Genomic DNA, 23726 nt, shown 5'->3' with positions numbered 1-23726 from the left:
CCCCTTCCCAGCCACCCCTCCTCCTTCTCAGCCACCCCTCTCCCCCTTTCCAGCCACCTCCCCCCTTTCCAGCAACCTCTCCCCCTTCCCAGCAACCTCTCCCCCTTCCCAGCAACCTCTCCCCCTTCCCAGCCACCTCTCCCCCTTCCCAGCAACCTCTCCCCCTTCCCAGCCACCCCTTCCCAGCCACCCCTTCCCAGCCACCCCTTCCCAGCCACCCATCACCTTTCCAGCAACGTCTCCCCCCTTCCCAGCCACCCTTTCCAGCAACCTCACCCCTTCCCAGCAACCTTCTCCCCAGCTACCCCTACCCAGCCACCCCTTGATCGAATCTACACATCAGAGATGGATCTTATATTAAAATGAAGGTGATGAATATTACAAACAAGAAGAAGGATAGTAGCCTTGTTAAATAATCCTTGATATTTGTTGATATTCTCTCCCATTTGGTTTCAAATAGCTCATTATGTAGGCCTTACCTATATGTAACATGTTAGCACGGAAGTACGTAAAGACGGAGGGGGATGGAAAGTGGGACAGGGGGGTTCACTAGCGGACGTACAGACTAACTATTCTTTCCGTTTGTAAATGAAAAACATAAATGTTTGAAAGTTTCTTACATGATTAGGTTAAAACGGCACATCTTTATATAACATTCCTTTGTTTTTTAGTGAAGATACGATTTTTGATCGTTATGTAAAACGCCTCTGCCAACAGCAGAGTGAATGATGTCATCACGGCATTCCAAGAATTGTTTTTATTTTTTCTTTGGGGGGGGGGGGGTGTGCAAATATTAGGTTTCATTTCAAACGAACCATATCTCAAGGAAGTTGTCAGTCAAGTTAAGTAAATCATTTCGTCCCCATCAAATGCATCATGCATTACTGACCTTACCTCATGCAGGCTTATGTGCCCTATGTATTTATTTACTGTAAATAACCATCAATTCAATGGGAGCTTCTCTGGCACTGAGTGCGTGTAGTTGTACCTTTCAATACTAGCCTACCACTCCAGTAGGCTGCTACTACTACCAAGTCTTTACTGTATATAAGTTGCAGATGTTACTAGTTAGGCTCATAATCACACAACGCTAGGCTTACATAGACTACAACCTACAGGTTCTATTTCTAACGGCAAAACGTCAATTTTCAGATTTTTGTCAATTTGACGACTTTTTGTATCTCGGCAAAACGTTAAGATTCAGTGTTTTCGTCATTTTGACGACTTGTTGTATCTCGGCAAAACGTCAATTTTCAATATTTTGTCATTTTGACGACTTGTTGTATCTCGGCAAATTTAATAATTTTGTCGTTTTGACGAGTTGTTAAACTCGGCAAAACGTCTTTTTCCTGAATTTTGTCATTTTGACGAGTTTGTTTCTTTTTCATCATCATGTCCCTTCTACGCTTCCGTAGAGTTGCGGTCACCAGTCTTCCGGAGACCGAGAGGCCAGGTGCACGATTGCTTACGTCATAGTAAACAACTTAGGAGGATAACGCGGATTTCCCGACGAAGAATTTTTACATTACAGTTAATACAGCTTAAAGAATAGCTTTCAAAGTTTAAATACTACGCAAGTTCGGTTCAACTATGTTACTTCATTGCACCAAACCAAACTTTTTCGTTATGATAAGGGCAGAGGGGTGCACAAAACAGATGGGAGCATGACCCCTATACCTGTCATCTTCAGTTGGAAGAAATAGCTCAGACGGGAGATTCTTTGCATACAGACAGGGAAGGACTCAACGAATAATGCGGGCAACCAAACCGATCTTTTAAACCACACAAAAGGAATTTATTTGGATAACATTGCATTTAAGGTTATTTATGTAGACCTCATTTATAGTATAAATATGTCTCAGAATGCATATCAGGACATCACCCTACTTTATTAAATCCTTCATCCTCTTTTGACTTAACCCTATAGGAAGGTTCATCCCAGCCTGTTATCTTCTGATATCCCATATCACATTGCCCTTCAAAATGTTAAGCCCCCAACCCTGAGGTTGATGCTTCTTCATCTCTTTATGGATTAGGTGTTAAAGACATTGAAGACTCGCCCCAAATTTAACCGCTTGCGGCCATCTGAAAAGTTAACTTTCCGTTGCTTGCAAGTGACGTTTTGTTCGTGTCGCTACAAAATGCAGACAGTACAGTAATGAAACGTGATACCTTGTTATCTTTAGCTGGACCTGAGATGTCCATCGCTGTATTGGTTGTACACTGTGCTGTGGGAATTGACCGCAGCTTTATGTACTGACTGTACACTAGTGTCTAATTACCGATGGTAGCAAGCTGTGTGTGTATTTTCTGGGGTCGATGGTGGTGTCTAACACTTCTGTTACACCTGAATTCGAAACTAGGTCAGATTACCGGCATTAGACGTTTCTTTTTGCGCGAGTCTTCTTCACACCCTTTAAAATAAAATATAACTTTTTAGCAGTAAATTTGTTCTAACAACAAAAAGTTCGTAAGTGAGATTGATCGCTCTCCATTTGAATGTAAATAAAAGTTGATTTAGTCGTGACCATACAGACTTTAAAAATATAATAATAAATACAACTTTAACACATTTTTTTTTCTTCAAAATGGAACATATTCTTTACTTCTTCTGATATATTATTAAAGTTAATTTGGGCAAAAATATATATATATTTTTAGACGAGTTTAATTTCATGTTTCATTTCTATTCCTATATCTTTTCTCATTTCATGTTTCAGTATCGACGTCCTGCGTTAATGTCTGGAAAAACTACTTTTAGCAGAAAATGGGAGCTGTAAACTATTCGATTTCTGGCCAGAGACATTAACCCACAAGAGAATCGATCATCTGCTAAAAAAAAAAGAAGTATTTATTAAACTGTTGCTATTTTATTAAATTGAAATCCATAAATTGAGAACCCTGATATCTTCCAGCATTTATTTATGTTTTTTGATTTTTTTTCCACTGTATTTATTTACAATACCGTAACACATAATACATTAGAATCAGCAAAAAGACTTACATAAGAAGCTTACATAAAGAAATCATAATAGTCGTTAAAGTTACACAAATTGTTGTTTTGCTTAAATTTAAAATAGTAAAAGTCGAGTCGAAAGCGAAACTTAAAATAAAATTCGTGCACATCTGGGATTTTGTTATTCAACCTACAAGTATAAATATATTTTTTAGCATGCAAAATTAAAAAGTTCACAGGATGACCCATATCATCAAAATCACCGAAACAAGTATTGGTCAAATTAAAAGTATAATTAGTTTTAATGCAATCTGAATTCACTACCTCCCAGAATCGCTCGACGTGACTACAATTATGAAACAAATGTATTAGTGTTTTTCATCGGCATCCTTGCAAAATGAACAAAGTGGAGACTTGACCATTTTCATTTTATAAAGCAAGCTATTTATGCCTAAAATACGATGTAGAAAACGCAATTGGATAAATATGATACATTAATTGTTGCTGTGAAGAGACATCGGTTTAAAATATAAGAAAAGGAAATATGGGTAATTAGCGTGATATTTAAACGTTACATTACGAGGATAATAATACAACTATTTCCACCAGATCTGCTCATGTTCTCAGGAAGCAGTTTCAATTTAATCGTATGATCCATTTATTATTAACTTTTAGGGGGAAGCACAACGTACATATTAATCTTATACTGATTACAGACCATTCCTTCAAGTAGTTACTGTTATTGTGATTCGTACAGATACAAAATAGACTAGATAGAAACTTAGCTAGATACAAACTAAGCTGGAGATACAAACTAAGCTGGAGATACAAACTAAGCTGGAGATACAAACTAAGCTAGTGGTACAAACTAAGCTAGTGATACAAACTAACCAGACATCTTTGATATGTTATAGTGTGGTAGAGCTAACAAAAGGGGAAATTATTGAACGCTATGACAATGATTCAAAGGTATCCACAATTATTAAAAATGTACTAATATACACCATTTTGTGATAATTTGCCCAATTGCTTTAAATACAAACTGACTGTTATGCGCATTTTGTTTTTATAAAATTTGTTTTTCTAAAGGATTGTCGGATTATCTTACTTGTTTTTGTTAAGATGTACGCAACGGCTAGACAGAAATTACAACTAATGAAGTTTTATACAAAAAAATTGGGTATTCCGTTATTCCCACAAATAGGCTAGGATCCGATCTAGTCCGTTTTAACATCTAGTTAAGTACCCGTTTACGCAGATAATATTTCAGTTGAGAAACATTCCACAGTCAAATAAGCCTATCGTTGATTAACAGACTTTCTAGAGCTGCAGCACTTTGTTGCCTGTTGTTGTCACGATCATCGTTCCAAGTTCCAAAACAGCCTTTTCGATACCAGCTTCTCTTGGGTACATTCACGATGTTGTACATCGGCGTCATTTTCATCAAATTGTGAGTACTTACACTCACTAGGGGTGAGCCTATATTTCCCTATTATTATCACAACATTCTCACATTCATATTTGTGATTGTAAACTCAGAATTGCGTATCATTTCAGCGGATGCAGTGATCGATCGTGCTAGTGATATATCCGATGAGATGGCCGCATTGCAGGAAAGTGAACTTTCTAGGTGGAAGACAAAATGGCAGGGACAGGTTCACATTCCAGATTCCATTTGTGAGACACTGCGTCATGCTATCACTGATCTGTATGATTTTGTATCCAAACATATCCGTTGCACTGACAGTGCTACTAACCATGCCAATATCTTCGGCAACTGCTGAAAGGTCTTTCAGCGCAATGCGCAGAATCAAAAACTACATGCGTTCTGCAATGAATGTAGAGAGACTCTGCGGTTTGGCACTCATGCACATCCACAGAGAGTTTGCAATTGACGTTGATGCTGTGCTGAAGAAATTTGCATCAGATGGCAATCGTCGGATAGCTCTCGTCTTCTCTTATTAGGCCAACTTAAACATTTACTAGCTACAGTTGTATCAAATACAATTACTGGCTATAGTTGTATCAAAGACATTTCTGGCCTATCTTTGTATCTACTTAAGTATCAGAAGTTGAAAAGTAAGACTACTCTGTACATGTACCTTGCTAATTTAAAATACATTATAGTATTGAATTACGTAATACGTCGTGCCTACAACTTTGAAAAACCTGGCTACGCCCCTGATAACTATTCATGCATGCTGGTGGAGATCGCTTTAAGACCTTTAGTGTAATCTATCTCTTAAATTTCGAAGTAATCAGTTTCTTCATGAGCGCATGGACGCTCTTATCGCTGATCTTTGCCAATTTTGATCCCTGACGAGGAAAAAAAAACAGAAAGCTTAATAATTATGTTTATCGATGCTTATTGACAAACTACTGATAGGTTCAGCCGTCTTTCTACAATTATCAAATGGACAACAATGAAACAATATTAAACTTCACTAAAATTATCATTAATTAGTATTAATTTCTACTTTATTAGTTAGGAAGACTTGTACAAAGAGCTACCCTTATGCCATGGAATCTGACTGAACATGCATAATTTTGAAAATAAAACTAAATTACAGTAGAAAAGACTACCCATGTAAGTATTCTTTGTAATACCTACAGCAAACTGGCGACAATGAAGATACAAGCTTTACAACATGCCTGGCTTGAATAGTGAATATTAAAAAGTTATTGTTTTACCTGTGTTTGATGCGAAATTTCTTCGCCTGAGAAGAAAGTAAAAAAAAAACACGTTAAGATATACGAATGATTCGTATTTGCGGGGAAGGGGGGGGGGGTCCATAACATATCACTACCATAAAGCAGATAATAGATCTTCCACATATCTACCATAAAGCCTATACTAGACCTATCATATCACTACCATAAAACCTATACTAGACCTATCATATCACTACCATAAAACCTATACTAGACCTACCATATCACTACCATAAAACCTATACTAGACCTATCATATCACTACCATAAAACCTATACTAGACCTATCATATCACTACCATAAAACCTATACTAGACCTACCATATCACTACCATAAAACCTATACTAGACCTATCATATCACTACCATAAAACCTATACTAGACCTACCATATCACTACCATAAAACCTATACTAGACCTATCATATCATTACCATAAAACCGATACTAGACCTATATATCATATCACTACCATAAAGTTGAAACTAGACCTATCATATCACTACCATAAAACCTATACTAGACCAATCATATCACTACCATAAAACCTATACTAGACCTACCATATCACTACCATAAAACCTATACTAGACCTATCATATCATTACCATAAAACCTATACTAGACCTATATATCATATCACTACCATAAAGTTGATACTAGACCTACCATACCACTACCATAAAACCTATACTAGACCTACCATATCACTACCATAAAACCTATACTAGACCTATCATATCACTACCATAAAACCTATACTAGACCTACCATATCACTACCATAAAACCTATACTAGACCTACCATATCACTACCATAAAACCTATACTAGACCTATCATATCACTACCATAAAGTTGAAACTAGACCTATCATATCACTACCATAAAACCTATACTAGACCTACCATATCACTACCATAAAACCTATACTAGACCTATCATATCACTACCATAAAGTTGAAACTAGACCTATCATATCACTACCATGAAACCGATACTAGACCTACCATACCACTACCATAAAACCTATACTAGACCTACCATATCACTACCATAACATTGATACTAGACCTACCATATCACTACCATAAAAACCTATACATAACCTACCATATCACTACCATAAAACCGATACTAGACCTATCATACCACTACCAAAACGTCGATACTAGACATATAGTGTCATTACCCGTCAAAATTACTTTCTCATTAAGGAATGAGGGGGGGGGGGGAGATATTAATTTCAAATATGTTGATGTTTTTAGTTCCATTTTAAATTGTAACGGTGTATCCTACAAAAAAATCACCTCAACAACATATTCAATGTCGGTCATGAGCCGGCCAGTTTCCTCATCCTGCGAAAGAAAAGTGTAGTAGACGTAATTATTGTCGGCACCAATATCATTTATTCTTGTATTTCTCTCTTGAAATAAATGCTTTTTAATGTTTACTGATATTTGCAAACGAATGTGTCAAAGATGGCCGAGCCGGTACGAACCAGGTGGTTAATGTATATAGATAGCCTTATAAGTCATAACTTTGAAAGGATGTAAAACAAAAAAAATCCACATACCTTCCATTGACCGGTGGGACAGAGTGTTAGCCACTTCGAATTTTCGGGACGCCATCGAACTACAGTAATGAAGATCGAAATGGTGTGTTTGTATTATGACTCAATTATAATGCCATCAATTATTTCATCAAGGGGCCGGCAGATTACATTTGGCAGATTAAATGCAATTTACAAAACTAATTACTTCTACCCATTTATCTGCTGGTAATCATTACTATAAAACATAAATACTAGTTCTACCGCATACAACTGCTTCCATGGGCGCAGATCAGCCTTGGATAATGGTGGGGATGCGTGTCTGTTCTCTGGTACTATAAGCGGAGCGCGACCATGGGTTTGCGCGTAGCGCACACATTTTTTTTTTTTTTTTGTGGCAAATATACCTCCTAGATCGCCGGAAAAAACACTTCCCAGAAAACAATTATAGACTGCCGCAAATGCGATTTCCGTCCAATATTTAACAACTGTGGATAAATATAATGAAATGAGAACTGCTGCATGTCATTTGCACGATGCTGGATCAAACTGCGCCAAAGTTCAATACAGGGGAATTTGAAATGCAGCGTTTGGTCAAGACAAATTGGTGAGGACACGGTATATCATGTCCCCACCACTGAAAAAGTTGGTGGGGACGCGTCCCGCTGTCCCCACCAGGATCTGCGCCCATGACTGCTTTAAATACTTAGTACGAATCGTTACGGACACTACGACTAATTGCACATCATTGCCAATTCAGTGTAAACCATTTCTAAAGCACTTTAGGCTTGATTAAGCACGGCTGAACATTAATGCGTATATCAAACTAAGTGAAATATTTGTTCATAGCCTACATTATAGAGGAGTGGCGGGAGGCAATTTCTGACGAGACTAGTACAAACAAAACATTATGAAGTGACATAATGTCAGCAATCAATACTGGCACAAACTTTTACCCCCAAATCATACACCTTAATGGTGAAGGAATGACTGATGAATACAAAAGTATTTTCTGTGGCTAGGGTTCGTTCATTACACTGGATATATATGAACTCTTGCTCTGGTGCAAATAACCAATAAATCACCATTCCAATATTTAAATATTGTCCATGCAGTATGTACCTGTTACTATCTTCAATGAAACTTTCTCAGGTATAGACATTACAGGAATCATCTGTGGCAATAGACCGCAGTCAAACCTATAAAAAAATAAGATACATCGCTTGGTTAGATAACTGCTGCTTCAAAATAACATCAGGGACATTGTTTTTTTAAATACAAATAGTGAAATTTAAATAAAGATCGCAAAAACGAGATAAAGTGTTAAATAGTCGCTTTCGGTTTGGAGCTCAAAGGATAGGAAATGCATAGGTACAACTATGATTATCATTCATCGTGCAAAACGACAAAATTACTAAGATAAATTGTTGCTATCAGATTTTGCTTTTCATTGGCAAACTTTTTTTTTTGGTACCTTTCTTGTAAACTACTGACCTGTAGACTTGTTTGGAACTTGGATCGTAATACGAGATAATAGCTGTAAACAATTTCTACGCCTGCGGCAATGTGGAACGTCTATAACAAGTTATTCTTCTTTGAGGACTATGACCCCAAACCGGTCTGCGTATTTTTTTGTTTTGTTAAGTTAGTTGTTTGTGTTTCATATTTTTAAAGGAATACCTGAGCTCCTCCAAATGTTCTACTTGACACACATGCTTCAATACGTCAGGCATAGTATATGAATTAGTCATGTCTTCTCCACGCCCTTCGATCCAAATGTCCTTAACAGTTGATGGACAAGAAAACCGAAGCCCCGACTGGAGAACCATGAGACCAGCTTCAATATTAAAGAAAGATTGCTTGAGCTCCAACAGAGCAATAGGCATCTGAAGAAAGAAAAAATTTATTGAAGTCCAGTATTGGTGTCTAAATATTGAATAATAACATTAGTAATGGATAAGGTTGTAATCTACGTAAGCCTACTGCTCGTCACAATTCTTTTAAATAGGATTTTACTTGATTTGCATGACGCCCTCTCTCTTCATTCACTCAGATGGAATACTTGAGGTTATACGAACGGTAGCTTTTCTGACTTTTAAACAAAACTAAACTTGGAAATGAATTGTGTGAATCACCATCTGCGGCGTTTAATATCAAGGGAACGGCATTTACTTTAAAAACAGTTCCTTATGATATTCTACATTGATTTTTCGTTTATTGTTATATACATCCTTCTGTTACGTATGTACCTGGCTTTTATTCGACTACAATGCTTAAGCGGTGATAGAAATATAATTAGAAATGATAATGTCTACTATGAACTTACTCCCATGCGTGATGCAATTTGAAGCATCTGTATGGTAGACCTTTGTTTTAACGTCGACTCGGAGCCATTGATGGTGAAAGCAAATTTACAAAGTCGTTTCAAAGACTTCATATCATCCATCTATGAAAGGCAAAGAATTGCATAAACATAATAACTATACTGTGCATAAATTAAAACTGAAAACGGGTATCTGAAGAAGAAGATTGATCATAATCCCACATTTACATTTCTTAGAGTAAATATATGGCATTATGCACCAAGAAGACTTCTTTCCATTTAATAGAAACATGTATGTATATAAATACCCTATCATATTATCCATAAGTTGATTGACAATGAACAATAGTAATATGTGGGCAACAAGATTAAAGCGGGAAATTAAAGTAACCAACAACAACTAGAGCTATAATTATAAATGGTGACAAGTTTTAGCAATTATACACTTATTCTAACTCTGCATTGGAAGGTTTCTCATTATGGTGCGTCATTCTCACCCGGGCTATTAGTAGAATATTGAAATCATGCATATTTAAATGATAATTGCCTCGTGAATGAAAATTATTCCAGAGGAAATCGAACTGCCTTCATACATGAATTTGTGTAATTGATAAATAAACGTACTTCCCAGTGACCAGATTGAGGGTTCAAGTGGAAGAGCTGATCGTGTGGACGCCATGAAACTAAAACATGAAAATATGAGACTATAGTTAAGAAAAGGAAACGACACAGTTATAAGAAGAATACAATGCTATCAACAATATTACGTAAAGCAGGTTGCAATGCCCAGCGTTCGGTGTCTTAACCTAAAGAAGCCGTAGCTTAGTTCAGGTTCAAACTTTTTTTACTTTTAAAACAATAATAATAATAATAATCAGCATTTATTTTTACGACGCCTAAGCGACCACAAAATATGTGGGAGAAACCCGAAAGGGCTTATGGATTACAACTTACACATCGGGTAGCTTCCAATTCAACATTTTAATTCAAATTTGGAATTTTTTTCAATTTAGAAATTTCAGATGGGAAAACCGTAGATTGCTCTTGGATGAAAAACCCACCTTACTATGACCCGGCCGGGAATCGAACCCTGAACCTCCCGATTGCTAAGCCTCATTGCCTCAAATGCCACCGCCCTTATCCACTCGACCACAGCACCGGTTGATTGCACAGCACAATGATTGCAATAGGTAGCTCATTTTACCGCATTGTTTTTTTGGTGGTTAGCATAGCTTTAGATGAAACATGCTTGTATCAAGCCTTCGCTTACAAGACATGTAAGCTTAATATGTGACGTAATAACCTTGTCGGAGACTTGTAGCCGAAATGTCAAGGTCAAGAATCTTTACCAATCGAACAGGTTCTAGATCCCTTTTTGCGCCTGCACTTAAAACGTACAATCTGTAGGAAACCTCGTGCTATAAACTAAAAGGAACCTGCTTTAGGTGTTCATACATCGCTCACTCTTCATCAATAAACAATGCGCGCGTTTGGTTCCTTCTAGTTTGCGAGAAAATAATGCAATTTTGCTGATATACTGATTTGAAACAGCGTTCCATCAACTAACGTGAGTGGTTATCACATAAGTGGAGATTACACGCAGCTCGCAATATACTATGTTGTTGATGTGTAAACTTTACACGAAATAATCAGTTACGAAGGAGGAGGCAAAAACAAACTATCAGAACCAACAAAATGTCAAGCTACGGCCCTAGATCAACATTGGGATACCTTAATTGGGGACCCTGAACGCCCCCTCCTTACCTCCCCAATAATATACCTGTGCTATGGGACCAATGATGGTAATCACCCAATTGTTAGTTTTTGGAGAGGTACATTATCAGTAAATTCATCACTCAAACGCACATCTTAATACGTAGTAAAAGCTGCATTTACTCGTATTCGAATTATTCAAATCGAATAAGTTGGAATTCCCAAATATGTACAAAATTCTATAGTATATGAGATCACTATTGAATGATATTATAGCACCATCACGAAGTTAATCAATGCATATAAATACCTGGAAATTTCTTGGATCTCATCCCGTCTGGAATAGACTCAGGGGACAAAGTCATTGGTAACAGATAGCCATCGATCCTTTAAAAGCAGAATATGTAAAAAGGCATGGTTGGCGTTTGTTATATATATATATATATATATATATATATATATATATATATATATATATATATATATATATATATATATATATATATATATATATATATATATATATATATATATATATATATATACCTAGCGTATGTGATGTGGAGATGACAATGGTAAGGGGGCATGGAGTGTGTTTAATCTTGTTCTTTCACGTAGCATATCGTGAAGTTCACCAACAATTTGAGAGTTCAAGTGAAGAATTATTCTCACATGGTAAAGGCATTGGACCATCTTTTTGAAATCAATTTCGTGAATAATTTGTAATTATTTTCTTTCGGTTTACTACCCTGTCAGGTCAATTTTCGTGTTGAGTGTTACATTTTAAATCCAACGAATTTGGCACAATTGCACTTGAACTTCTTTTAACGTGAGATGACATTATAATTCAGATAAAATAGTGGTTAGGCTGCATAATTATGTGTTAAGACTAGTTTAAACCCCCATTGGTACCTAGTTCCGTAGCTTTTATTCTGTTAAATAAAGGTTGAGTGTGTCTTAATTTGATTAGAAGAAATGCAACACACTTCTTTAGACCATCTGGTGGGAATAACGTCGACTGTTTCATATGTAACATTAGTCAACAGAGGATATGAAGCCGTCGGTGTATTCTATGTCTTTGCATATAGTTTCAGGTTTGGATACAAATAATTACACGTTTGTTTTTCTTTTAATGGCTTTACTCACATCAACTCCTCAAATATGGCAGAACGAAGTCCCTGCGTCAATATCTGCCTAACGCTATCCTCGGGTAAATCGGTCGCTGTGTTGTTGTTCCTTAGGTCGTCTTTCAAATTGATCTTTGTTACCATCAATCGGGGAGGTAACTCCAGTCCTGAGCACAGTACAATGTTGCCATTTCTCAAAGTGTTGAATGACTGTCTTAAGCATAAGAAAGGTATGGGGATCTAAGGGGGGAAAAAGGTCTGCGAGTTTGAAAGTATCCGTGAAGTGAAGGGATATATTGCAAACGATATTACTTATTGCAGTTTTCTTTCATTTGGTTAGAGTTTATGTATCGTTTTCTCGTCAAGATGAAATAGTGCAATACGGTTCCTACCTTCAGTTATGCAATAAGACACAACTAGCTACTTCAGTTGAAACACATCGGAGTCATGCAGGGATCAACGTTCAATTAACTGACATACGTCCACGATTTTCCATGTAATATACCGAACAGAGAGTATTATAATAGACGCGGAATACATCAATAAAGGAATTAAACCCCAAACAAAAGACTAGCAATTGTTTTCTTTTTAAAATGATTTGAAAATTAAGCATAATCCTTCTCTATTTTCCTGCATTGTAAAATGTATTTTCATTTGAGGAACGGTATCATTCGCAAAATAGACACTGAGATTCTGACCTACCTCATGCAATGATGCAATTTCAAGGAGTTGGATATTTGACCTTTGAAGTAGCCTGCTATCAGATAATTTGATGGACATGCCTGTAGAATAAAGACCTCCAACTATCTTGACAACCTCCCCCGGTTCATGTGCCTGTTCAAAGAAACAAAGTGACGCAAACTTCTGGCCTCCTTCGACAGTCTGCAGGTACCTGATGATCCTTTTTGCAGCTCTACTGTTAAGGCCGCACGCAAAACGAAATACAAATTGAAGATCGAAAGGATGTATTTGTTTGAATTTGCTTTTCAGCCAAGGATACTTTAAAAATCGTCCGGCAACTGCTGACAAATGATTGGCAGCATACCATTCAGCAAACAGTTTATGATAAAAGCGAACAATTTGGAGATCATTAATAAAATTAGCGACATCTATACCTGGCTCATAATTGATTACAGTCTTCTCTTCTTCAATCAGAATTCCCAACTTAACTAAGTCGTTATAACAACTTATTCCAATCGCCTCTTTAAACATGGTTGCAGACCACTGTAAACTCTGTTGGCTTTCACTACAAAGACCTTCAAATGCAATTTTCATAAGTTTCACATAATCGTGTACTATTCGATTGGAACTTGGCACTCTATCTTTTACCCACATATGGTTATACATGCAACTTATAATATGCTTGATGAAACTCGTAACCGAGTTTAATTCGATTCTATCATCTTCCTTCTCAGCCATATGAGCAAACAGTACGCAAAACATTGGAACTTGACAAATGTCACTCAATATTGGATTTTCTTTGAGAAGACCAATGATCCTCGTAGCAGCCGCGTCATCATTAGGAACGACTGATTTTGTAATGTATCTATTCCGAGCAACATCATTAAATCCAGTCAACCTAACAGTAACATAGCGATGATATAAATTCCTTAGCAAGGAAGATGACCTTGTGGACGTTAAAACTTTAAAGTCAGCAAACATATCTCCTTCGATAATTCTATGGACGTCAGTGACAGTATCACAATTCCTATCAGGGTATTCATCATATCCATCGAATACAAATAAAACTGTCTTACAGTATTTCAGTATTTCCTTAACATCTTTTTCACTTAATTCCAAGTCTGTTGGGAGGAGAATGGAACGAATAGCTTCATATATAGATGAAATACTTCCCAGAAGCCTCAATGGAAGCAGAATTAAGACTTGGAAATTCCGCAGCGGAGAAAAAGAAGAAGGTGAAGATTTTTGTGCGCACCAATCGTAAGCAGCCTGAAGAGCAAAGGTTGATTTTCCGTAGCCAGGGTCTCCTTCTAATAATATATTCCTGGAAGAAATGATGCCTTTGTCAAATACATCCCGGAATGAGTCCAGTTTAGACGGGATATGTGCACCTCCCTCGACAATTTCTATACCGTTTTCTACATAGATTTCATCAACGCCGAACATTCTATCTCGAATATATGGAATTGGTTGAATCTTGCTGTACCATCGACTGTAAGTCTTACGCAATGCCTCAACGAACACCTCTCGTTTTCCTACAGCAGGGAAGAAAAGTGTACGGAACATTGATATATGACCTTTGTTAAGCAACTTATTTAGGCCATCGATTCTTCAATTGTGATATATCTGTAACAACAACGTTATTTCCTAAGCACATCTTGATATAGAAACTGCATAGAGAACAAACTGCTTACGCATCATGCGATTATATACGTTGATGTATGTCCTGTATTGATACAGGTTCGCATCATTAGACATATATCAAATGGAACGTTATATTGTATAATAGTCTGTGAAAATAATTATGCACAGATACAATAAGGTGGCAGAGTAGAATATGAACAATGAAAGGCAAGTCAGGGGTAATGAATGCAGTGCGGCAGTAATTGTGCACCATCTGCTGTGTGGATTCTGGTCACTCGGGTAAAGGTCTGGGCCGAGCCTACTCTTAACTTTAAGCAAGGCGCACCATTGATTGTCTTCTGTCGTGTAATGATTAATATCTTACTGTCTTCTGACATTTATAGCGCCACAAATCTTTACATGTGTTCATGAGCAACATACTTTGTCGCAACAGCTCTGCCCGAAAGACGAGAACGATTGGAACACCTGCATGCGAGTTAACTGAAAGGGAGGCAGTGTCCTTGGATGGTAGTTTGGGAGTTAACAAAGCGGACTTCGCATGTCATATATATGCGGATACCAGCAGTTAAGCCACATATAAATCGCCACTGGGTCCCGTTAGTGGTCTGCCAATATTTTGGCCCTACTGGGTGATTGTCGCAGCCGACCCGTCGCTTATGGTCCGCCCGGGGGAATTGACGGGGATATAAATCCTTTGGAAAGTGAGTGCGTTGGACTGCGCTTTTACAGTGACGTTGCTTAATATTGAGATCTATGAAAGTACGATTGACGTAAAACAAATTACCTTTGGTAATCGTGACAACGAAATGGGTAATACTTAACGTGTTTAGTACACTTACAATTGCGTCCATGGAATGAGTAAGGCTCCTCAAAGGAGTGAGATTAAAATCCATATTAAATGTGTAACTACATGTAGATTTCAATATATTATCTCATTACAATATTAGTATCGTGTAACGAATACAAATCATCTTCAATTTACCATTTATCGGGGTTTCAGAGTAGCCTTCCGTATAGTGTATGCCTGTGTGAGATTTAAACAAATCCCTAACCGATTTCTCAATACCAAGTTTGTCAAGTCTATGTAAAGCATGTAGAAGCGGACTAATATCATTCGGTTGTATTTGACCTCTCATTTCCATGAGTCTGACCATTAGTAGACATGCGGCGGCACCGGCATTCCCAAGCTCCTCTATTCTTGCGATTGGATATTCGAAGAAGGTTGCCAATTCAATAATTACTCCCATAAACAGTAAATTAGCCAAACCGACCTTGAAACTCCCATACCCTGTTGAAAGAAATATAAAAGTTTATCAATGATCGAACTTGATTGGTACCATTGAGCATATAGAGATTACCGTTAACACGTGTTTTTTTTATATTTTTTTTTTAGTATAACTAAAATTCGTATGGTGGCAGTTGAAAACTTACTTGTGATAGGGTACCCTTCACCCGTTACAGTATCTGTGACGTTGTAATTGGAAGCCATGATAATGCTGAAATGGCATAAAATGAAAGGAAAATATTAAGTCAAAGAATATATGGTAACAATATATAATCTAATATAATATAATAACAAAAAAAGTGTCTAGAAACGTCACTTTTCCCTCCCATTAATTTTAAAGTATATGTTCACAAGAGTCAGTTTAAGTCTGCCTTCGAAGTCTGTCTGCAGACAGATCCATTTGTTATCTATAAACCAGACTTGATTCATATCTCACTTATATTAATGAATATAGTAACCGTGTGTGTTATCCGCGTATCTAAACTTAATCTGTGACATGGCTGAAACGGGCTCTTATAGTATATTATTAGTATATATATAGTAGATTAAAGTATATTGTTACCAATACAGCAACGATCTCTTTCAAAAAAGTCATTATAAATATGCTCAGTCATGCAATTGCTTTTCCTTCCTAATTAGAACCTTTGTAGTATCTAAAAACAAGATTTCATTGAAACGGCATCCACAAAGTCTGGGACGAAACGCTTTGGTATAATTACCTACGATCATTGGCCCGTGTTATCTATTGTTAACAAAAGTTGTTTATGATCATACTGAATGGTTTTGTCCTCGATGACTTCAATAGGGCTTGAACAAAACAAACAGCAACGAACGTCTGCAATTTTACAAGGATTTACGACAAATATAGCACGAGGAGGAACGTGATGACGGACCAGAAAGACCTAGATTGCCTGAAGACGAATGAAATGAGAGAGAGATACGCCATAGAAGTCAGCAACAAATACAAATCGTTGATGATGGAGGAGAATGAGCAAACACCAAATGTTGAAAGAATGTGGGACTGTATGAAGCACAGCATAAAACATGCTACAGAGACTGTGCTGCCAAGGAGAAGGAAAGAGAAAGGGAATAAATGGATGACAGAAGAAATACTAGACCTGATGGATGAGAGGAAAAGTTCAAAATCCGAAGAGGAGTACCATCGTAAAGACAAGGAAATTAAGACGAAATGTAAAAGAGCCAAGGAGGCATGGTATAAATCAAAATGTGAGGAGATTGAAGACCTGGAAAAGAGGCATGAAATAAAGAGGATGCATGAAAAAGTCAAAGATCTTACTGACAGACAAAGGCCTATAAAGAACACAGGCAGCTGTATAAAATCACATTATGGGAACATGCTGTTTGAAAATGAGAGCATTAACAAGAGATGGGTGGAATACATCTGCAATCTATACAGTGATGTAGGTAGACCTGAGCGAACACCACTGGAGAACCCACAAGGACCAGATATACTCATCGAAGAAGTAGAGGAAGCAGTGAAGAATCTTAAGAATGGTAAAACACCTGGTTGTGATGGAATTAGAGCTGAGGAGCTGAAGGCATTGGATTTTCAAAGGAATTGAGATGCTAACGTCACTCTGCAATGAGATGTATAGGTCTGGAGAGCTCCCAAAAGATCTCAAGCACTCACAATTTATCACTATTCCTAGGAAGAGCAATGCTACTGACTGTACTGACTATCGTACAATAAGCGTGATGAGTCACGGCATAAAAGTACTACTGAGCATCATCATACGTCGAAATGCAAGGACTATTGAGCAAGAGATAGGAGACACCCAATCAGGATTCAGACCTGGAATGGGAACTAGAGAAGGTCTTTTCAATTTACGCATCATCCTCGATAAATATTTGGAGATCGGTCAAGAAGTACACATATGCTTCATAGACTACGAAAAGGCTTTCGACAGGGTATACCATAAGGACATTATGAACTCACTTAAGAAACTGGACATTGATAAGAATGATCTCAAGTTGATACAGACATTATACAGCATCAGTCAAATTTGAGGAAGGACAGTCGGATGTATTCACCATAGATCGGGGGGTCAGACAAGAGTGTTCTATCTCCGAAGCTGTTCAATCTGTACACAGAAACCATCTTCAAAGAAATAGCAGACCTGAAGGGTGTTAGCATCGGTGGACGGAATGTGAACAACCTGCGATATGCAGACGACACAGCACTCTTGGCAGAGAATGAAGACCAACTGCAAAGAATAGTGAATGAGGTTAAAGAAAGGAGTGAGAGGATGGGCCTGAAAATGAACACGAAGAAGACAAAAGTCATGCTAGTCAGTCGGTTAGACGAGGGAAGGAGCTGAATATCAGAGTGAACGGAGAACTACTAGAACAGGTGAAGATCTTCAATTATCTTAGACAAACGATAACCGATGATGGCCGCTGTGACAAAGAGATCAGGTCACGCATAGAAATTGCAAGAGGCTCCTTCATAAAGCTTAAAGACGTGCTGACTAGTAAGAACATAAAGCTTGTAACAAGGAAAAGAATGGTGAGATGCTACATCCTTTCAACCCTGCTGTATGCTTCAGAGACATGGACACTCTCTAAAGAGACAGAAAATAAGATTGAAGCCTTCGAGATGTGGCTGTATAGAAAGATGCTGAAAGTGTCCTACAAAGACAGGATGAGCAATGAGGAGGTACTTAACAGGGTGAGCGAAGAGAGGAAGCTACTATCAGAGTTGAAAAACAGAAAGATGCAGTATATGGGCCACATCTTGCGATCGAATGGGCTTCAGAAACAACTCCTTGAAGGGAAGGTGGGGAGCAAAAGGAAAAGAGGGAGACCAAGGAACACGTGGTTGGCAGACATCCGGAATTGGACAGGAAAAAGCCTACATGATCTGGCACGAACAGCGGAGGATAGAACGAAGTGGCGAACCATGGCATCCAGAGCCTCGAAGGGACAAGGAACCATATAATAATAATAAAAAGCACTGATGAGGTCTTCAAAACAAGTGTTTGTTTGTTCAAAATTGGCACCATTAGGTTCTCTGAACTGCAGTATTGTTTTGTTAAAGTACACGTGAACCGTTCGCCTAAGTTTTATTCCCAGGACGGATAAGGGTTTCAGGTATTTCAGGAATTTACAAATTCATTTGAAATCAGAGTTAGGGTTTAGAAAGTGGGTTGGGGATCCAGTTCCTATGAAAATGAAAGATTGCCGTTCATATTCTGGGGTCAAAACTAGGAAAAAAGATTCAGAACATGTTTTTTGAAAAAAACGTCACATGTTTGGAATCCAGGGTCTTTGATTGGCCGATGCTCATATTTGTTCTAGGAAAAAAAATTACGCAAACCGTTCAACACCAAGAGAGTCGGTACTCAACCTTAAATGTCGAATCGCATATGTGCAGTGGTATGTACCTAATATGAATTTTGAAACGTTGATTATGCTCAACTTTGATCAGAACACGGATACTAAATTACTGCTGCATCGCCATGGTGGCTTAAAATAAAGCGTTTTATATACACCAAGTCTAAGAGTGGACATACGGCATCGTTAACGCGAAGGGTGTAAATTCAATTATACAATACACACTGCATGACTCGTTGTGGATGTAAATTAATTACCAGCTCTACGTCTGAAAGGGTATAATGAAACAATGTGAAATTCATCAACATCTCTGGCAGATTTAACAATTTTCACGAATTTACTTCTGCGATACTACATACAAGATCGTTACAATACAAAAGCATCAGCCCCCAAAAATATTGGATCGACTTGACGTTGGCTGTGGTTAATTGCGCAAGACTACCGCTCTGCGCATTTTCAGGCAAAACATTCCAATATGCGCTGCATTGTGTGATGTGACAATCTAACCAAGTTAAAATTGTAAAAAGGGCTCAATTCCCTATGTCTAACATGTCTTACTGTTAGCTATTTTGCGTGACAAGCAAGGAACGAAGGACTTAACCAGTTTCAATGTTGCCATGTTATTTCTCCTTCCGATGCTTCTTTATCTAGTCCGTTTCCGTATTGGGAAATATTTTATTTTTCCAGTTACAGCAACAACTGAGGTGCCAAATATGACGTGGATGAACAACAGCCTATACTTATCACCCCAGAAGAGCCCTTGACCAGCATGGAGACCATAACTTTTATATAAACCCTAAATTTGGTAGCCTGTAAAATAAATAATTTATTCGCGAATGAAAATTTAACAAAACGTCAAAAAATCAGTCATTTTCCTCACATTCAAACATCAAATTATATTTTACTTATAAAATAACATGTCTTGAACTCATCAAACTATCAAAAGTCCAGCAGATTTCATCAAAATAATTTCAAATGGGCAAGGGAAAGTACAGTGTATGTATCATGACCTCATTTGCATATTTACAAATGGGCAAAGGAAAGTACAGTGTATGTATCATGACCTCATTTGCATATTTACATATCTACTTAGCTTAATTATGAAAAAACATTATAAAAATTAAAACCTAATTTCAATACCTATCTGTCAATACTTGGGTCCCTATTGACAAAAATGAACAGATTTTAAGTAATTACAATGTGTAAATATTTTCCCCAGGAACAATGATATGACGTGGCAATTGGAACATAAGGAGTTAACTATTCTCTTTCATAATAGTTAAATGAAGACACTGGTATAAGTATATCTAAAGACGTTATCATTGGTTCAAATATTATCCTTTACTGATTGCGAGGAGGCTTCGGGGGTACAATTTACAATGTGGCTTCTGACTGCAACTAAGCTGGCCAGCTCCATTGGTAGAACACGGGAACCGTATACATGACATCACTGATTCAAAGCTTGTTCTAGCCATATATACGCTTTTATTTGCCTGTTATTTAAGAATGTCGGACAGCGATGCGCTGTTCATTTGCTTAAGTTACATCAACGATATTTGTGATGATTGGAAATTCGTTAATATGTACTATGCAAGTATGACAATACTTGCAAGGAGTCAAAGTTTGAAATGCAACGTTTGCATCAAACAAGACCATGGAAAACAAATGAAGTGTTTGTAAAATGTAATTATTGCACAGCGACTAACGTTGTCACTTGATTCTAAGGGAATATATAGAGACACAAACCTGTGGGGGGGGGGTCAAAAAGTTGGAACACGGTTTGATAGTTCTTGATAATTTCTTTGTATCAGGCAGAACATTTCTGCAAAGGTCGTTCTTTTTTTTCTGAAATTTTTTACCTCAAGTTTTATTAATTTGAAAAGCGATGCCCTTCACCTCTAGTACAAGGAAGTCGTAGGAAATGATGTGAAATAAAATTAGTAACGAAAATAGGTTAAGAATTTTTTTTTTTTTTTAAATCGCCATATCCAACCCTATTCTCAAAAGTACTATAAATTTGTAGGTGTTCGTTAACAGGTGATCTAGTAAAGTTCGTTGATAAATACATCTACACACACAGACTAAGATACGGTCGTTTTGAGGTGCACCTCTGTAAACACTAAATAATTTGCGTTTGACTACGGAAGTTACTTATTCCACATGATTGCGAGTTGTATTATCAACTTGTGGCTGCTACAAACTTCTTGAATACACATGTAGCCTACCCACAAAGATATAGAGTTTAAGCAATACTATACCATTTAAACAATAAATATCACAAGCACATAATATCAGTTTGTTCAGAACTTAATAATTATATGAAATCATTATGTATATAATTATATTTCTTCACACAAAACAGTAACACTTCATTGTAGGTTAACAGTGAACATATAACATATAACTGTGGCCCAAAACGTTGGGTTAAAGGTGTTGGCAAAGTTCCAACAAAGATGTCATCACAAAGATACGGCTGAAACATTAAATATGCACACACAAAAATGTGGTTTTCGTTCACGGACACACTCGCGCGCATGAGCTATTGTAACGGTTAAGACTCCTTTTTCAGCAATCTCTCAAGGTCAACAAAAAACAAACTTACCTTATAGTGTTTTGTTCAACTAACCATTGATTGTATAGAGAATGCTCAACGAAGACGATACTGCCAAGTATTATTGTGTACAATAACACATAAACGTGACAAAGTACGTTATTTTAAAACTCTCGTGAAAACTGAACAGTAAACGACTCCCTCATGATGTACATCCCTTCAAGTGAGCTGGAAAACCAAATTCGATATAATTTAAATAGTATATCCCTAGTTGGGTTTCCATTATCTATGTGCATCACGTGTGTCAATTTTGCAAGGCTCTACAGGAATTTGGCAAAACACAAAGTAAGAAATTGTTACCGCCAGATTATACCACTATATTACAGGTATTTTAAAGCTGGAATGAAGATATATCGTCAATGAAGCGTAACCCGTAAAGGTTCCAATTTTGACCGAGGTAAAAATAGATGCATCGGTGTCTTCCATTAGGATGTTGGCAAAAGAATCAACAGTTTCAATTCTTATTACTCCTTGTCGCTTTAGGTTATTATCAGATGAAGAAGACCTAGTTTTGCTGGAAAACTAAACACAATCTAAATAATGGCTGTTTTCATTCAAATCACTCGCTATATAACTGTAAATGCGGACATCCTTACCAAGTAGATTAAATGTCCAGAGGTTTAAAGGCATTGAAGACTCGCCCCAAACCGCGTGCGGCCATCTGAAAAAGTTAACTTTCTGCTGCTTGCAAGTGACGTTTTGTTCGTGTCGCTACAAAATGCAGTCAGTAATGAAACGTGATACCTTGTTATCTTTAGCTGGACCTGAGATGTCCATCGCTGTATCGTTTGTATACTGTGCTGTGGGTATTGACCGCAGCTGTATGTACTGACTATGCACTAGTGTATAATTACCGACGGTAGCAAGCAGTGTGTGTATTTTCTGGGATCTATGGTGGTGTCTAACACTTCTGTTACACCTCATTCAAAACTACGTCAAATTACCGGCATTAGACGTTTCTTTTTGCGCGAGCCGTCACACCCTATAAAGCCAGCAAGGAAGGTCGTCATTCCATTATAGGCTGACTATTGAATATCACATTCAGAGAAACCAATATCAGTGACTGTAATATTATAACCGATAGGTGTTTAATTTTATTATTCCTTAAAAACTGTAAACACGTATTCGAGTAAGATCGAGGCACATATTTCAATTAAAATGATTCAGAAATGTATTTCATGTTTTTGAAATAAATTGTATGAATTTGGTAAACATCCAGTGTATGATAATATAGTTAATATATTGCCATGTTTGTGTTCTTTTATGATCCATTTTTAAGTGTCGTTATGTAACTTAGAATTAATTTTCATGACAGATTGTGTGAATTATGTGACCAGAATTCTTTAGGAGACGAATTTCATTACATGTTTGTTTGACCGTACATTTCAGCCGATAGGATTGAGTTCTTGAAACCATATTTTAGGAAAGAGACCCAGTTATATTAAAAATGTAGCATTTGTTTCAATCATCGGGTAAAAGTGTCCTTGTAAATGTAAGTAAATTTTGTAGTAAAATTCTACAAACGTTTGTCTCTTAAGGAAATTTCTTTCTCTTAACAGTCTCTGGTGCCACGTTCCATTTTTAATATTTTCTAAGGTCTTCCTCCCCCCACCTTAAACGCCACCTAAACCGCCACCCCCACCCCCCCCCTATTTCCCCTCTCTAACTATTCAGCACAAATCATTGAAAGAACGTGTGTCATTCTTTTCTCTTTCCTTTTCACTCCCTATTTGTTAATTTCTGGATTGTTATTGAAATGTACTGTGTT

The 23726-nt window shown here is 37.2% G+C and overlaps 2 protein-coding genes across 4 annotated transcripts; one reads left to right on the top strand and one right to left on the bottom strand.

Annotated features, from left to right (window-relative positions):
- Positions 1 to 2909: 2909 nt before the first annotated feature.
- On the bottom strand, positions 2910 to 22105 carry LOC139983639 (uncharacterized). Of its 3 annotated transcripts, XM_071997314.1 has the most exons (15): positions 21950 to 22105; positions 16713 to 16904; positions 16140 to 16204; positions 15691 to 15996; positions 13086 to 14599; positions 12403 to 12623; positions 11567 to 11643; positions 10168 to 10226; positions 9547 to 9666; positions 8901 to 9106; positions 8343 to 8419; positions 7245 to 7303; positions 6979 to 7026; positions 5648 to 5673; positions 2910 to 5272 (listed from the first exon to the last, which is right to left on the bottom strand). In XM_071997314.1, exons 3-15 carry the CDS (start codon positions 16195 to 16197, stop codon positions 5224 to 5226), a joined length of 2820 nt encoding a protein of 939 aa, XP_071853415.1. In that variant the 5' UTR covers positions 16198 to 16204; positions 16713 to 16904; positions 21950 to 22105; the 3' UTR covers positions 2910 to 5223. The 3 variants fall into 3 exon arrangements, with proteins under 3 accessions (XP_071853415.1, XP_071853414.1, XP_071853416.1); XM_071997313.1 differs by lacking the exon at positions 16713 to 16904; XM_071997315.1 differs by lacking the exon at positions 16713 to 16904 and having other exon boundaries at positions 21974 to 22099.
- On the top strand, positions 18518 to 18952 carry LOC139983841 (uncharacterized). Its single transcript, XM_071997661.1, has one exon. The coding sequence runs from the start codon at positions 18518 to 18520 to the stop codon at positions 18950 to 18952; it is 435 nt and encodes a 144-aa protein (XP_071853762.1).
- Positions 22106 to 23726: the final 1621 nt, after the last annotated feature.

This window comes from Apostichopus japonicus, chromosome 16 (genome assembly GCF_037975245.1).
Source record: "Apostichopus japonicus isolate 1M-3 chromosome 16, ASM3797524v1, whole genome shotgun sequence".
In the NCBI taxonomy this organism is placed as follows: domain Eukaryota; kingdom Metazoa; phylum Echinodermata; class Holothuroidea; order Aspidochirotida; family Stichopodidae; genus Apostichopus; species Apostichopus japonicus.
Note: the sequence above shows the minus strand (reverse complement) of the source record. Positions and strands in the feature narration are given on the sequence as shown.